A 16,292-nucleotide genomic window follows, 5' to 3' on the forward strand; every position below is an offset into this window, starting at 1 on the left:
TGCCCCTGCTGTCCCCTTGGATGGGGATGCAGAGCCATGACCCTGCAGGCAGGGACTCTCTGGATACCCCACCCTGGGGTAGGATGAGTGATCCCCCTGCCTGTCCCTCTTGTCCCCTTGGATGGGAACATGGATAGGGCCACATCCCTGGAGGCAGGGATGCTCTGGATGTCCTGTGTGCTGGGATGGATGGGATGGATAATGCCCCTGCCTGTCCCTGTTATCCCCTTGGATGGGGATGTGGAGGGGGTCATGTCCATGCAGGCTGCAGGGATGCTCTGGATCCCTGTGGGGTGGGTTGGACCCCAGAGCTGCCTGGCACCCCTCGGTGACTCACACTGCCCTGCACTGTGAGTCAGTTTTGTTTTCCAGAGAGGAAGGATCTGCAAGAAGCACCATTTTCTACGTAGGCTTGTTCCCATGGGATGATGAGCAGGACCCATCTCCTACACTGCCCCCAAATACCCAGTTTTTGGCCTCAGAATTGCTGGGCCACACCTGAATTCAGCTGGAAAGCTCAGAGCCACCTGGCTGAGCTGCTTTCTGGTTTTAAGGCCATTGCAAACAGAATATCTGAGTTTCCCAGAGAAAGCAGAGCACAGAAACAGCCCCAGGGCTGGATCTTCCTGCTGCTCTGCTGCTGAAAGCAAGGAGCGAAGCCAAAGGCAGTGGGAATCTTAAAAACCACTTTCTGCATCTGCTTGTGGCTTTTCTTGGGAGGCAACAACCCCAAAAGAGTCAAATCCATTTAAAAATGCAGGATTTATCATGAACAGACAGTTTTTATTGTATTTCCCTTTTATTTCCTCCCAATGCAACAATTGGGATGGGGAACCACCCAGCTCCGTGCCAGCTCTGCTTGGGGAATTTGCTTTCCCTGGGCAAGTTGGAGCCAACACAAAGCCCTGGCACGCTCGAAAGCTCGTTTTTTGTCAAAAATAAAAGGCCTTGAAAAACTCTCACTTGTGCCATGGATGCTGGTCCCACACCCTTTTGATGGGGGACGAGGAGAGCCATGGTATTCCCGAGGGAGTTGGGACTCCCATGTGGAGTCGGCACGTTCAGAGCCAGTTTCTCCCTCCAGGAATCCATTTTTCGGAGCTGGATCCCAAGCAGGTTATTCCCTGCAGCCACAACGCATCTGGTCTCGCTAAGTCAGAGTTAACGGAGGGGTTGAGAGACATTTTAATTACAGCTTTGGCTTTCCCGCATGATTTATCCCGGGCAACGCAACCAATTTATCCATCAGCACTTACCAGGGATCTGAGGCAGAAAGGAAGCGCAGGGGGTGTTTATGGCAGTGGCTCAGGAGTTGTTTAAGAGAGATTGGAAATGAAACGGGGATGTTGCTTAAAAAACCCCTACCTGGCGTGAAGGACTTGTCTCCAGCCAGGAAAATTAATGAGCGATACCTTTTCCGAACTCCAGTTCCCCTCTTTTGCCAAGCGGGGTTCGTTTCTCTTTGGGATGTGCTGGTGGGAATGAGGGAGTTGGGGTGATGTTCCAGTGTCATTTTGTGATCAGGTGGCATTGCAATTTCCTTTTACCATGGCAAACCCCCTGGCAATGCTTTTCCGAGCAGGATCCGAGCCGGCGCCGCAGGAAGAGAGGCAAAGAGAGGCTGATGCTGTTTAATGATCCTTAGAGAAGCGTGTGATGTCTCAGGTGAGATGTTGCTTAAACAGTGCCTGAGAAGTATTAAATCCCTCTATTAATACAGTATTTAACACTCCAGTGGAAAAGCACCCTGGTAAATAAACAGAGGAGACAGAGGGAAAAAGTGCTGACAGGGCAGTTGTTTTCTGTGCCCAATGGAGAAATGGTTTCTTTCATCCCAGGTGGTGAAGTTGTGTGTGGTTGGAAGAGACCTTCAAGCTCATTCAGTTCCACTCCCTTGCCATGAGTAAGGACACCTTCCACTATCCCACACTGCTCCAAACCCCATCCATCCTGCCCTTGGACACTTCCAGGGTTGGGGCAGTCACAGCTTCTCTGGCCAGCCTGTGCCAGGGCCTCTCCACCCTCACAGCCAAGGATTTTTTCCCAGTGTGGATCTAACCCTGCCCTCTGGCAGTGGGAAGCCATTCCCCCTTGTCCAAAGTCCCTCTCCAGGGGCTGACGAGGGAATGTCCTTCATTCCTAGGGGAAGCCTGCAGCGGGAGGACTTTGCAGCTGGGAAGGACTGTTCCTCCAGAGCTATTAAATCCCAATTACAGTGATGGATGCGGCATCGCTGCGGCGCGAGCTGGGAGGTGGCGGATGGATGGGGAGATTTTTGCTGCCTATCGATCTCTTTTGCACCCGAAGGAGAATAAAAGCTGTTTCTCACCCAATAGCTTCAGGATATTAAAGCCAGTGAATCTCCTGTCCCTTTTTCATCCCAGGTGCCTGAATGTATTTCCCACTGTACCACTCCCGGTGCAAACCCTTGGCAGGAGCTATTGCAGGGGGTGAGAAACCCACCTTTGAGCACAGAAACCTTGGGCTGTGAGACACAGGGCTGGGGCTGTATAGGGTGAGCTGCATTGCTCCCTTTGGGACAGGAGCAAAGGTGTGTGGGATGCAGGGACCCATCCATGTAGCCCTGGTTCTCCATAGAGATTGGTTTGCAGGAGGTTCAAATCCTGGACCTTCAGTGCCATGTCCTGCTGTTGGGATGGGTAATGGGGCAGCAGGGATGTCACCTCCCATCCTCCTGGATAACCTTGGCTGCTGTGGGCACATGAACATCACCTCCCATCCTCCTGGATACCCTCAGCTCCGGGAACTCCCCCGAGCAAGCTCAGCTTGCCTGGCAAAACACTCCAATCCAGCAGAGGGATGAGCTGGGTTTGGAGATGACCCACTCTTGCTGAATTAATAAAGAGGCCTTGAGCTACCGGAGAGGTTTTTCTTGTTGTATCATTTATTCATCATTCATAAAAATATCAGGGGCAAGGCTGGGACATGGAGATCATGCCAGAAGAGGTTGGCATGTGTGTGTCTGTGTGTGTGTGGCATTATTCACACTGCAGGGGCACAACAGCATGGGCCTGCAAGGGGATCCCACCAGGAATTTGGCTGCACCCCTGTATCTGGGTGGGAGCTTTGCTCATACATCTCCTAGCTGTGCTGTCCCCTGCAAGTGAATAGGGCAGGTTCCCCCATCCCAAACCCACCCCAAAGGTCCCGTCAGCCCAGGAGGAAGATGCTGCAGCCAATAAACCCCATGTTTCCCCAGGCACTCATGTAAAGCACCATTAGAAACACACCAGGAACACAAAAGTCAAGGCTAAAATATCCCTCCCAGCTCATTCGTCCACGCTGTTGAGGAGTGGGTGTGCTCAGGGCATCCCCCCCGTGGCAAGGGGACCCCCCTCCCTGGGCCCTGCCCCCACAGCAAACTGCTCCAAGTGACCCTGACCCTCCATCCAGCTCAGAGGTGTAGAGCCGTTAGTCATCCTACTGTACACACGAGCAGCTGTGCCAATTAGCATAATTAACACACGAGGGCCAATTAATCTCTTGATTATGCCTGCCATTCACTTATCAGCTGCTATTATGGGAAGATCGCCTTTTGTACCTCTGCTTTCTATGCAAATGAGCTGGTTATGATGCCTTCATTACTCCAAACACAATTACCCGGCGCAGATTCCTGTGAAATCGGGCACGGACAGATTGCAGATGCCACGGGCCACAGTCCAGGTGGCTTTTGCTGCTCTCCTCTCCATTTCTGAACGTGCCACCTCCAGGGGTGCTTCACCACGTGGATACTGGGGAATTGCTGATGCTGATCATGGGAGGGAGACTGGGGGAGAAATGTTTGTGGGAGCCTTGGTGGGCCTTGGCCATGTTGGTCAAAATTGGCTCCGTCTCACAGAGTGAGAAGGACACAGAGGTGCAAGGGACCTGTGGCCATTTGGCCACTGAGGTGGCAGTGGCTGATGCCACCCCAAACAGGCAAGACGTGGGACAAACTGCTCAGGGGCAATTCCCAAGTGCAGGTCAAGGAAAATCATCCCCTGTGCCCTGAGAGGGAGGGATGGTCCCAGCTGGATCCCATTGTCCTGCTCCTCACTGGGCGGGGTCCCACTGGCAGCCCCCAGGTGTGCCCTGTCTGGGCTGGGCTGGGCTCCTGAGAGTGCTGGTATAAAAAGGTCCTGGGCAGCACTTCCTCCATGAGCTGGTTTTTCTGGAGTCAGGATGGGGCATGCAGGCAGCCTGGGTGTTGCTCTGTTCTGCTGGGTGCTGGCTGAAGCAGCATCCTACAGCCCCTGGGGGTTCCCTCAGAGGGACTTGGAGGTCCTGAGGGTCCGGGGTGACTCCTCCTGGAGCCGGCCCCGTGTGCCTTCCTTCTCCCAGCCCTGGGCATGGGTGGACGTGTCCCAGCTCCAGGCCATGGCCCCGCTGCACCCCGTGGCTGTGCAGTGCCAGGAGGCACAGCTGGTGGTCACGGTGCAGAGGGACCTCTTTGGCAACGGGCGCCTGGTCAGGGCTGCGGATCTGAGCCTGGGGTCGGCCTCCTGCCTGCCCCTGTCCCAGAATCCTGCTGAGAGCACTGTGACTTTTGTGGCTGGGCTGCACGAGTGTGGCAGTACCCTGCAGGTGAGGGGGGGTGCTGGGGTGAGGGGCTGCTGAGTAGGGATGGACCTTCTCTGGGCTCTGACCAGTGCTGGGTGGGCGAATGGGAAGTGCTCTGGAGAGATATGTGGTGCCTGATTCACCCCTGATAAGCTCTTGGTCCTGGAAGTGGCCTGGTAAAGGGTTTGGGGTGAGGAGAGGCTGATTTGGTTGCAGCAGTGAGGGGTGGTGTGACCACAGCAAAGGTAGTCTTTGGAGTATGGGTGCCATCCTCAAGCCCACATCCAACAGCAAGCAAGACTTGTAGTGGTTTGTGACTTGGATTCAACTGGGTGCATGAACATATGGGAGTGTGGGTGCTTGGAGTTCTGAAGTCCTCGAGGCTCCTTGACCTCCTTGAAGGCTGGCCCCTTGTTGGAATGCCAATACAAAGCCTCGTGGTGTCCTATAGGCACTGAATTTGGGGATGTGGAGGACAGCCTGTGCCTTTACAGCTGTGTCCTGGCAGTCGGTGCTGGGCCTGCAGTGGTGCTGAGCTTATGGAAAATAGTTTATTTTCCTATCTTCTTATCTCTCTCAAATCTTCCTTCCAGGTGACCCCAGACTCCCTGATCTACAAAACAAGCTTGTCCTACAAACCTACTCCTTCTGGCAACCTGGTCATTGTAAGGACCAACCCAGTGGTGGTTCCTATTGAGTGTCACTATCCCAGGTGAGTGTGGGGGCTGTGCCTCTGCTCCCATGGACCTCAGGTGATGGTGGCATGGCTGTTAATGCACATCTCCCCCGTTCAGGAGGAGCAATGTGAGCAGCAATGCTGTCCGGCCCACGTGGGTTCCCTTCCGCTCCACGCTGTCGGCTGAGGAGAGGCTGATGTTCTCCCTGCGCCTCATGGATGGTGGGTGCAGACCTGGCAGCCCCATTTCCTCGTCCTCTCTGCTCTTGCTCACATGCTGAGAGCCCAAACAGAGCTATAATCTGGGCTGAAGTAAAGCCCACGCTGCTGCACAGTTGAGAGGTCCCTGTGCTGGGGAGGGTAATGTGCTGCTGTCCCGAGTGACCTGTGCCCTTGAATCTCCCTTCCAGATGACTGGAGCACAGAGAGGCTCTCCAACGGCTTCCAGCTGGGGGAGAGCCTGCACCTCCAGGCTGACGTGGCTTCTGAGGGCCATGTCCCTCTGAGGCTCTTCGTGGACAACTGCGTTGCCACTCTGAGCCCCGACAGGAATTCCTCCCCCCGATACGCCTTCATCGACCTCAGCGGGTAAGGGGGGCTGTGCTCTGGGTGGAACTGCTGAGCTGGCTGGCGTGTCCCTGACTCCTGACCCTTGCCCAGGTGTTTGGTGGATGGGAGAGCAGATGACACCACTTCAGCCTTCATCTCCCCGAGGCCGAGGCAGGAAACGCTGCAGTTTGTGGTCGACGTGTTCAAGTTTGCAGGAGACGACAGGAACCTGGTGAGGTGTTGTGCCAACCCCTCCTCCCCAGGGTGTTTCAGATGTGCTGCTCTGTTTATAAAAAAAAAAAAATCAGCATCCAAGGCTAACTAGTTTTAATTTCCCTTCCAGATTTACATCACTTGCCACCTGAAGGTCTCCCCAGCTGACCAAGCCCCAGATCCATGGAACAAAGCCTGTTCCTTCAACAAAGCCAGCAGCCTGTGAGTAGCTGGTGCTCGTAGGGAGGGAACCAGCCTGGAGGAGAGGCTTTACAGATAATTCTGTTGCAGTTGGGCACCCGTGGAGGGTACTGGAGACATCTGCAGCTGCTGTGAGACTGGCAACTGCCAGTTGCATGGAGGATACTCCTGGAGAATCAACCCTCCTGCCAGATGGCCGGGGAGGCGCTTGAGGAGAGATGTCCCTTCTGAGCAAGGTAGAGCTGTGTCTAAAATGTGCCCCTGGGGCTGGGTGACCCTCTAGGCTGGGACAGCCAACATGCTGTAACATCTTTAGTTCAGGGACAAACCCAGCTCTTCTCCAGAGTCCTTCGGCAAGTACTTTCAGACTGAAAGAGGGAGAATTTGGGTTGGATATAGGGAAGTTCTTGGCTGGGAGGGTGGTGAGACCCTGGCACAGGTTGGCCAGAGAAGGTGTGGCTGCTCCATCCCTGAAAGTGTTGGAGACCAGGTTGGACAGATCTTGGAGCAACCTGGGATAGTGGAAGGTGTCCCTGCCTGTGGGGGGGAGAGGGGGGGGAAATGAGATGGACTTTACAGTCCCTTCTAACACAGGCCACTCTGGGACTGTACGACTTTATTCTGTGTCTGTGTCCTTATGTTTAAAAAGAAAGCTGCTCTTGCAGGGTCCATCCTTCTGTAGCTTCTAAAATCCAGGGTGAGCAGGAGTTACTTTGTTTGTTTTTTTAGGTGGTCCCTCAAGGGTGACAGAAGCTGAAGTCTCAGTTGGGCCACTGTTAATCCTTGACTCAGCTCAGGGATTATGGAGTTCCTCTGGAGGTTTTGGACCAGCAGGGAAGACCCCACAGGGTATGTGTGTGGGATTGTTTTGTTTGATTGTCAATCAGGTCTCAACTGAAGGTAACTCCAGGTTGTTCTAGTCATGAATTCCCCATGATTTCACACCTGGAGAGACTTTCTAGGATAACCACCAAAAGACAGTCTGGGGAACGCCTTTCCAGAGCTGCCAGCACGTTCATCCACTGGCAGATGATGGGAAGCCATTTGATGTGTATTAAGTGTCTCTTGTCTCCCCCAGGTGCTGCTGGAGGACTTCCCATGGTGGTCCAAGTCACCATGCTCACGGCAGCCACTTTACTGAGCCTCACAGCTCTGGGACTGTTTCTTGTGTGCAGGAAATGTCCCTGCCCTCCTGGGATGTCATTGTAACCTCCATCCCTAATAAAAGGAAACACTTCTGCCCTCTCCTTGTGTGAAACACTTCTGTCCCTCCTCAGTGGAAAGGGGGGGACACCAGGCAGCCTTTGGTGTGCTTGAATGACTCTCCAAATGTAGAGGCTCCCTGGATGTTGTGTCCTTGGCAAAGAAACCTGAACACTGGCTGCAAACAAGGTATGGCTCCTGTTTTCAGATGGATGAGGGAAGAATTAATGGTGCTTAGAGGTGCTGAATGGTTTCCTGACTCCAGAAGTCCTATTTGCTCCTCCTTAGCAGGGGTGTTTCTGCAGGATATGAGAACAGGCTTGTTAGTGTGAGTTAGTGCCTCCTCATCCAGGCTGCAACCTCTCCTGAAGGACACAGTGGCAGTTCTAACTCTGGGCTGAGTATGGCTTCTGCTGCTGGGAGAACTGGGAAAAAACTGGTGCTGGGGATGGGAAAAGGCTCAAGATGGTCCTGTTTAGTGTGGCCTCAGCTGTAGGGAGAGCAGGGAGCAATGGCTGGGTGGGAAAATGGAAATGGGGACACTGTAAGAAAAAAGGGACAGATAGGGAAAACTACTGGTCCACCAGCTCTAAATTATTTTATTTTTTTTAAATATAAAGGAGGGGAAGCCCTCAGCTGGTAGATTTGCCTGGATTATCATCACCTCTCCTTGTAGCACCCTTGGGGACTCTTCCTGCTGTGCTAGTGCAGCTGAGCTATAGGGCAATGGAGTCCTCATCACACTGCAATTGAGTCAACATGCACCAGACAGACCTTAAAGCTGTGTTAAATTGCTCTGTGCTCTTTGGCTTCCCCTCCCAAACAGCACAAGCTTGTCCCAAAATCATGGCTTAGGCAGCTGAAAGCATCTTCTCTGTGGTGGAGTTCAAGCTGGGTGTGAGCTCTTGGTGTCTCAACTCCTGATGTGGTGAGTCAAACAGCACCTGCACTCCTCAAAATCTTGGTGAACATGGATATTTCTCAAGTGTTTGTGTCCCTGTATCCAGTTCCAGCTGGAGGCTGCAGGATTCTGTTATCCCATGGCTGGAGGACCATGTGCTTTGAGGTGCTGCCTGGTTTAAAGATCAGGAATTTGCACTGGGGGAATTAATGCCCTGGTTTATGTGATGTGGGACCCTGTGCTCTGTGAGGAGCACAGCGAGGGCATCGGGCTCCTTGAGGCAGAATTTTACCTTGATGGGAGCTGATGGCCCTTCCAGGGAGGATCCCCAAACCTGTTAACTCCCCTCCATCCTTCTGGTCTGATTGACCACATGGCTTGTTCTCGCTTTCCATACACATCCACACACCTGATGCTTGTAACAGCCAGTTCTGAGCTGAGGAAACAGCTCCTGGCCCTGGATAAGGAATAAAAAGGAGCAAGGTGGATTCAGATGTTTGCTCCTTTGCTTTTGCCTTCTGAAGGCTGCTGCTGTTAAAGGCATTCCCTAAATTGGGTGGCTGAAGGCTGGAAGCAGCTCTCCTGCCCTTGGGCTGGAATTCCCCAGCCATTAGGCTGAACTCTGGCGATGCTCAGTCTCCCTACAGCTATTCCAAGAAACCCTGAGGGCAGCCACAGCTCTGCAAAGGAGCCTCCCCAGTGCTGGGAAAGCAGCTTGCTGCCTGTGCTCCATAGGCTTGGGAGGGTGGGGAGCAGGGACTGCCTCCCCTGACAAGCTGGGATTGAAAGCCCGGGGATGATGTGCCTCAGGCAAATGTTTCCTGGTTCTGTTTTCATTGAATTAAGCAGCTGAGCTGAAATAATCAAGTGGAAAAGTGAGGCAGCTATGTAAGGTTTTTTCTTTGGCTGGAATCTTCCCTGATCAGGCTCTCAGCCTTCATGTTTTATGCACAAGCTCCTTCCTGGAGGAGCTACAGAAGATTAAAACCTCCTTTTTTTTCTTAATTTTTACCTTGACAGGGTAACATGTGCTGAGTGTGTGGCCAGGCTGTGATGTTGCCCTGCCAAAAGGGTGGTGGTGCTCTTCCCAAGGGCATGAAGGCACAACTGTGTCCTTGGAGTGGGAAATGGGGAAGAAATCTGGCAGGGTAAGGGGAGTTATGGCATGGAAATCCTCTTTTGAGGCCCATCTCAAGCAGGAAGAACTTGTCCTTCCCTCCTGCCAACCCCCTTCCCAGTCCAGGAACGGCGACATGTGAGCTTGGCTTCGCCTGTGGTACCCACCAGACTGGATTTTAGTGTAATTAACATAATTTATTAAAGAATTAATAGCTATCAGTCCCAAACCAATCTGTTTACCAGGGAAAAAAAAAAACTTGAGAGGAGGGCTGAGGAGGAGGAGGGCTTAGTGGAAAAACAGCTCCCAGAAACCCAAGCCTGAGCTAAGACTCCCAAAGCTGGGATTGCTGTAGGTGGAGCCAGGGAGGCAAAGTTGTCTCATGGAGGTTGATGGAATGTTTATCCAACTAAAGGACCAGGCTGGAATGTGCCACTGGATGCCCCTGAGAGTCAGGTAGTGCCAGGTGCTGCTCCACTGTCCCCAAAGGCACAGAGATTTTGTGTGGGTGACGTTGCTGGTCCATTTTTCCTGCCTGGTTTTACACAGCCTCGTGCAACTCCTTGATGGATGAAGAGGGAACGTTCATGGCATGTCGTGGTGTCCCCCTCACCTCCTCTTTCCCACCAGCAAGCCCCTTCCACCCCAGTCCCAGAGCTGCTGCTCCTGGGCTTTGTCAGCATTTAACCTCCCTGGCACATGTCAAGTCAAAGTGAGGACTTCATGGGAAAGCTGTGGGATACTGGTAGAACAATCCTTTGGTGGAATTGCTAAGGTGGACAAGGAGGCACTGTTGTTATTCAGGTGTGTCTGTTGTAGGGAGATGTTGGTTGTAGGCTCTAAGTGGCCTTCAAGGCAATTAGTTCAAAGAGAAGGAATTTACTGTGCAGGAGAACAACCCAGTGGTCCTTACAGGAGTTTTTGGGCTACAGTGCCAGGGGAATGATGTGAACATCAATGCCACACCAATCCTTCTGCACCCCTGGTTCAAGGGGCTCCTTTCCACCCTCACTTTACCCCTGTGAAGAAGCTCCCCGATGTCTTGGGGGTCCAATTCCTGCCCCATATATCTTCTGGAGCTCACCCTGCTCCTTCAGCTGCACTTTGATCCCAGCTCAGGGCCTTCAGCCACTCTTTCCTGCCACAGGTGTCCCTGATCAGCAGCTCCCAGAGTCCTGTAAAGACATTGGAATCTCATTAAAAATAAAGAAATATTCCCTTTAGTGGAAAAAACAAAAAACAAACCAGGAAAAATAACTTCTGGTGTTACTGAAACTTCTGTGTTTTCTCTTTAAAGCTCTGGAGTTTGGGAGAAAGGACCTGTGAGAGAGGCTTTTTTCATTGTTGATGTCATTTTGTAAGCTGTTTATTGTAAATAATTTCTATTTTCCCCGGTGAAGAAGCCAAAAAGGAAAATTTCTGGTATCTCTCATGAGTATTTATTCCCATCTGAGAGACAAATGTGTTTCCCCAAGGAACCAAACTTAATTCACTTCTGCTTTTGCTGCCAGAAAAACAAAAAAATGTGCTGCAGTGTAAATGGAGATGAAGGAGCAAAATCCATTTGAAAACACCGCCGGTAAATTGAAGGTTTGCTGTATTTGCTGAGGTAATTTAGAGCAATTCCCTGCTAACGAATTAATGCACCACTTCTTGTTCATTATAGCTTTCCTAATTTAATTGGAGCTCTAAGTGTGAGCTTCATTACCAGCAAATATTAATGTAATAAAGCAGGTTTTGGTGGAGTCCATCATTCCCAGTGAGCTTGGTACTCAAGGGCTGTGCTGGAGAAGGGCTGGGAGGAGGAAGAGGAAGGGCAGGGATGCTGCTTTATGGGTGCCACATCCAAGGACCAATCCTTGGCAGAACAAAGTCCATTTTCCTACGGCCTTGCGGGGAAGAAACACACTAAATCCCTAATCTGCCTCATGGATGGAGTGAGGGGAGCAGCTCCATCCCACCATGGGCCTGGACTGGCTTTTTAATAACCCTGTTGTAGGAAAAGTAAAGAAGAGGAAAGCAGAGCATGGGTGACATGAGTTTTTGCAGGCTCGGGCCCAGGAGGGACAGGGCCACTCTTCTCAGTTGTGTTCTTGGATGCAAATGGTTCCATGCATAATTCAAGCTCCGTGTTGCTCATCCTGAGTAATCTCTACTCCGGCTAAGAGGGATGGGGAGGGAGAGGCTTCTATTTTCGAGCCTTTACTGTTGTTGTTTTCTCCCCAAAGTGTTTCCTAAGTGCTGGGTAAACAGATTTTCCTACGCTGCATCAGGTACCTGCTGGAGCACCAAGAGCTGGGCATTGTCCAGCGTCCCAGAGGGCACCATGGATGTTATCCCAGTAGTGAACATGGATGTCCCAGAGGTGACTGTGGGTGTCAGATATTGGAGGATGTTCCAAAAGGGACCATGAATGTTGGATGGTGCCCCAGAGGTGACCTGTAGCTGATATCCCAGTAGTGACTGTGGATGATGTCCCAAAAGGGACCATGGATGTTGGATGGTGCCCTAGAGGTGACCTGTAGCTGATATCCCAGTAGTGACTGTGGATGTTGTCCCAGAGGTGACCACAGATGATATCCTGGAGCTGAACCACATCCCGGGCACTGCATGAACCAGCCAGTGGGGGGATAATTTTGTAATCCATCGTTTGGATCTGTAGGTGCTGGCTGTGAAAAGACCTGTTTTAGCACAAAGCTGAGCTGGGGGGGTGTTCCCACAACTCCAGGTATGAGGTTATGAGGTCCTGAACTCCATCCTGACGCCTCCTGGGACTCTGGACACAGCTTTCCATGACCATGTTGGGTCCCACCTGGCTCAGGTGGCCCTGGGGACACAGCTCTGCTCCCTCCAAGGCCAGGGCCCCCTCAAACCCAGCTGTGTTGCTCCTTATTATAGGCTGGCACTGATGCCTTTGATTTTTCTCAGTTTGGTGTTGGTTTGGTTTTTTTTTTTTCCTTTCTAAGGGCCCCAACGTTTTAATTATTTATTTGGAGCGTGATTAATGTTTTGTCTGACGCTGTTCTGCCAGGGGAGCCCCGGTACATTTTGGTTTAGCGAGATCTAATTAAGAAGTCCCATCAAGCATGTCATCCCTTGTCTTACAAGTACCTCCAGGGCTCCTCTGTGTTCCAGCAGGCTCAGCTGGACCCAATGGCTCTGGGGGGCCTGCAGCTCTTCCGGGGGGGGCTTTACCCCAAAAACTGGGGGTGCTCCAGCCAAGCATTCTCCTGGTATCAAGGCAAGACCCAGATTGCTGCTGCCTCCAGAGTACGGAGATAAAAAGCATTTTTGGTCTCAAACTTGCCCTTTTTCAGCTGTATTTTGAGGGAATGCTCCTCCTAAGAGCAGGATGTGGCCAGGCTGGAGCTGCCCTGTCCCTGTCAGGGATGAACAGTGGGGTGATGTGACACGGGGCCACCATCTGAAGGGATGGTGAGGAGGAGGCAGTCACTGTGTGGGCCACCCATGAACATGTGTGTCCATGTGTCCCCACTGCCACCCAGTGGTGGGAGAGCACCCAGCCACCACGCGGAGAAGTGCATTTTATAGGATGAGATAACAGAATGGATAAATATCCATTTATGAGTGTAGCAAGGGCTGTATCCGGGTACTGGAGGGTTGAGCTTCAGGAGCAGTGGCCACTGGAGAAGCAGGTTTTGCAGGGCTGGAGGTGGTGACGGAGCTGCCAGCTCTGCTCAGAAGGTCACTTGGAGCCCCTCTCTCCCGAGTTTGGCCTCCCACCACCTTGGGGACTTTAAATGGCCCTGGCAACATCCCCAAGGATCCACACCCTACCTGTGACCTGAGGAACCCATATAAGCTCAGCCTGGGGCTATTGAGCAGGATGCTGCTCTCTAGCCATCCCCACTGACCACAGCTTTATTCCCACCTAATTTCCTGATGCTCTGGGCTCCCTGTTGACATCGCAGCCTCCTCTTTCTCCCTTGCTGGGGTGGGATGAGGTCTCCTGCCCCATGCTGGTTATCCAGCCCAGCTCCCTATCCCCTGCTAGGGCAGGAGTTTTCCTTCAGGTGTCCGGCCAACACCATCAGCCCTGGAGAAGGTTGGAACCCACCACTCCATCCATGGGAAGCCATGGAGAGACCGCAGCCTCCTGCGGTGCAGAGGCCTCCAGCAAGCTGTGAAATTACAGGCTGTCAAGTGCCAGCACAAACGAGGATTAATTAGTGTGCCATGGCCAGGAGCACCCGCTTCAGGCCCTTGTCTGGCCAGGCTCAGCTTATCCATCTCCATCCCGCCTGGCTGGCAGAGCCTGGAGAGGAGCTCGAGCAGGGGAGCTGCTCCGCCTGGGATTTCAGTGCCAAATGGCACTGGGGTGAGCTCAAAATCCGTAAACATCCTTAACCATGGCTTGGAGGGTGCTCCTGACTCCTCCAAGGCTGCCCTGGGCTGGGGGTGAGGCAGGATGAAGGGATGCAGGATGCTGGGGTGACACCGCTGGGAGCAGGGCCGGGCACGTTTTGGGGTGCTGTGAGCAGTGTGGGTACACTCTCCTCTTGCCTCCTCCACAGCCAGCCTTTCCTTGAGAGGAGATAACAGCTGCCAGTGAGTTATCTGGCTCTGGGGCTGGAGACAAGCAGAAGGAGGGAGGATATGACTCCCAGTTCCGAGTAAAATCCAACTGGGAAGATGCAGCTGAGCTGCCCTGGTCCATGGGGAGTGCAGCTTTGTGGGGGGATGCTCCTTTTCTGCCCAGGGAACTGATCAACCTGGCCTGAAGGGTGGAGATGAGGAGGGAAGAGCCTTCACAGTCCACTCCCAGGGAACAAGATGGATTTAGCTCCCAAAAGCTGGAAAAGCGAGGATGAAGGAGCACTCCTGTTAAAGCAGCATCCTAAGATGTGGTAATTCAGCTGTGGAACAGCCAGGAACAAACAAGACAAGATGCTGTACAGCAGCAGAGGCAGGAGTATCACCTCTCCCTTTGGAAATAAAACATTCCTCTTCCAGCTGCGACCAGAGCTCAGCTCCAAGCTGTGCAGGGAAGGGGCAGCTAAAATCCAGGGATGCTTTTAGCTCCAAAGGCTGGCTGTAGCCTAGTCAGTGTGAAATAAAGCCCATCTCTGCAGGGGCAGAGGTTATCTCAGTCCCCTGAGAGCAGATCATTGTGGAATTGAGGAAAAATGACACATCTATGGGACAGCTTGGGTTTTGGCTTCCCAGGGCTGAGGGTGGCAACCCATGGGTGCACCTGGGCTTCTGGGTGCATCCCATCCCCTCCCAAAGCCTGACCCTGAGCCAGAGCTCTTCCTTAGGCTGGAAAACATCCCGTTATCCACTTTGATAGCTGCCTTTCATGTCAGTGAGCTCAGAAGTGAAGTCTCCAGGCACTCGAGGTCTATTTTGAGCCCTCGAGGTTTGTGAGGTTTGTGAGACGGCTTCTTCTGTGGGAGACACTTTCCAGCTGGATCTCGGGAGCCGGAGGGATTGGGTGAGCTCAGAGGAGTTCCTTCAAAACACAACCCCCAGTGGAGCCCCTCATAATTCAGGTCAACTTGAACAGGAGCTGTGGGGAGGGTTAGAGCTGGCTGCCAAGCTGGAATTCTGCTTAAAGCCCATCAAAGCCTGGCTCTGGCCAGAACAGACACCGAGCATCCTTCCTGGCCAAAAACCAGCAGGATGCATGGCAGAGGGATCTGCTGGCCTGGATCACCGGCCAGACCATGTCCTCATTTGCTGATGGTTCTTTATTGCTTCCTGGAGGTGTCCCTTGCCCCTTTGAGCTCTGGTGGCTCTCTGGTTGCCGTTCTGGGTGTTCCCAAACAGGTTTTGGGGTTGGGGTGGAGGGCAGGGACATTGCTGGGATGCTGTGGGGAAAAGGCTCATTGATGCATTAATATATAGTGTTAAGGGAAAGAGAAGGTGTTTTCCCATTCAAATTCCACTCCATCCCCATCACCTGCAGCCACAGACCAAGCCCAACGAGCTGGATCTTGTCCCTGCAAGAACCAAGTCTGTTAATTCAACATCATTAATAATTAAGTTGATGGTGCAGTGAATAACATCATTAATAACTTCGTTACTGGTCTAACAAAGCCATTTTTACTACTTTGCCTGTTTTCTCCTTATCTGTGTTAATAACCATTCCCACCATGTTGAGTTTTTCCCTAAAGAACCCCAAACCAGCAGTTTTTCCTGCTAAATAACGACAGCCAAACCCCTCTGGGTGTGCAGAGAAGCAGCAAAGACATCGCCTGTGGTCACCTCTGTGCCAGTGAGGGTTTTATTACCCACATTCCAAGCAAAGGGGAGCAGATGGATTCCCCCCTCTCTGTTTACCCCAGTTTTATGGAAGTTTTCTGTCCGTGCACCTGAAGGTTACTACAGCACTTACAGCTGCTGTCACTTGGATTTGTCAGAGAGCAAGAAATAAAGCTGGCACAGCTATAAATTCATTCCTAATAAAAGCATGGAGGATGGAGCTGTCCCCCTTGTCCACATGGCCCCAGCTGCATCCATTGGTTTTACATCCTTGGCTCCAAGGTCAGTGGTCCCCAGGTCGTGCCTCAGTTCCCCCTTTGGCAGCTCCTTCCAGAGCTGCAGGTGATGCAGGTGCTCCCAAATCTGGAGCAGATGAAAAGCATCTCCTTGTGCAGCTCCAGCTGCTCCAAATTTTTTCCTTTTGCTCTTCCTGACTTCCTTTGGGAGGAATTATTGAACAACAAAGCTACATGTGCTAATTGTAGTTTTACAGAGGGTCAGGCCGTAAAAAGCTCTTAAAAATAAATGAGTAACCAGTTGTTGACATGCAGAGGGATGGAGGGAGTTGTCCCATCCCATGTGTCCCTGGGATGGTGTTGCCACTCTTTGGATGGGGGATGGAGATGTCCCATCCTTTGTTATGAAAA

The 16,292-nt window shown here is 52.3% G+C and overlaps 1 protein-coding gene across 1 annotated transcript; it reads left to right on the plus strand.

Moving 5' to 3' along the window:
* The first annotated feature begins 4,182 nt into the window (after window positions 1–4,182).
* LOC113953986 (zona pellucida sperm-binding protein 3-like) lies at window positions 4,183–7,408 on the plus strand. Its single transcript, XM_027657805.1, has 9 exons — window positions 4,183–4,584; window positions 5,154–5,272; window positions 5,355–5,458; window positions 5,647–5,824; window positions 5,897–6,017; window positions 6,129–6,220; window positions 6,290–6,435; window positions 6,929–7,048; window positions 7,278–7,408. Exons 1-9 carry the CDS (start codon window positions 4,183–4,185, stop codon window positions 7,406–7,408), a joined length of 1,413 nt encoding a protein of 470 aa, XP_027513606.1.
* The last annotated feature ends 8,884 nt before the right edge of the window (window positions 7,409–16,292 follow it).

The sequence above is a fragment of the Corapipo altera genome, unplaced genomic scaffold (genome assembly GCF_003945725.1).
Source record: "Corapipo altera isolate COAL_440 unplaced genomic scaffold, ASM394572v1 308, whole genome shotgun sequence".
Taxonomy (NCBI): domain Eukaryota; kingdom Metazoa; phylum Chordata; class Aves; order Passeriformes; family Pipridae; genus Corapipo; species Corapipo altera.

Excerpts from the sequence above, each read along its gene's own strand:
- LOC113953986 (XM_027657805.1), top strand. The coding sequence starts at position 4,183 with ATGGGGCATGCAGGCAGCCTGGGTGTTGCTCTGTTCTGCTGGGTGCTG. Across the intron at positions 6,221-6,289 it reads TTCAACAAAGCCAGCAGCCT|TTGGGCACCCGTGGAGGGTA; the intron begins GTGAGTAGCTGG and ends ATTCTGTTGCAG. Across the intron at positions 7,049-7,277 it reads AGCAGGGAAGACCCCACAGG|GTGCTGCTGGAGGACTTCCC; the intron begins GTATGTGTGTGG and ends TGTCTCCCCCAG.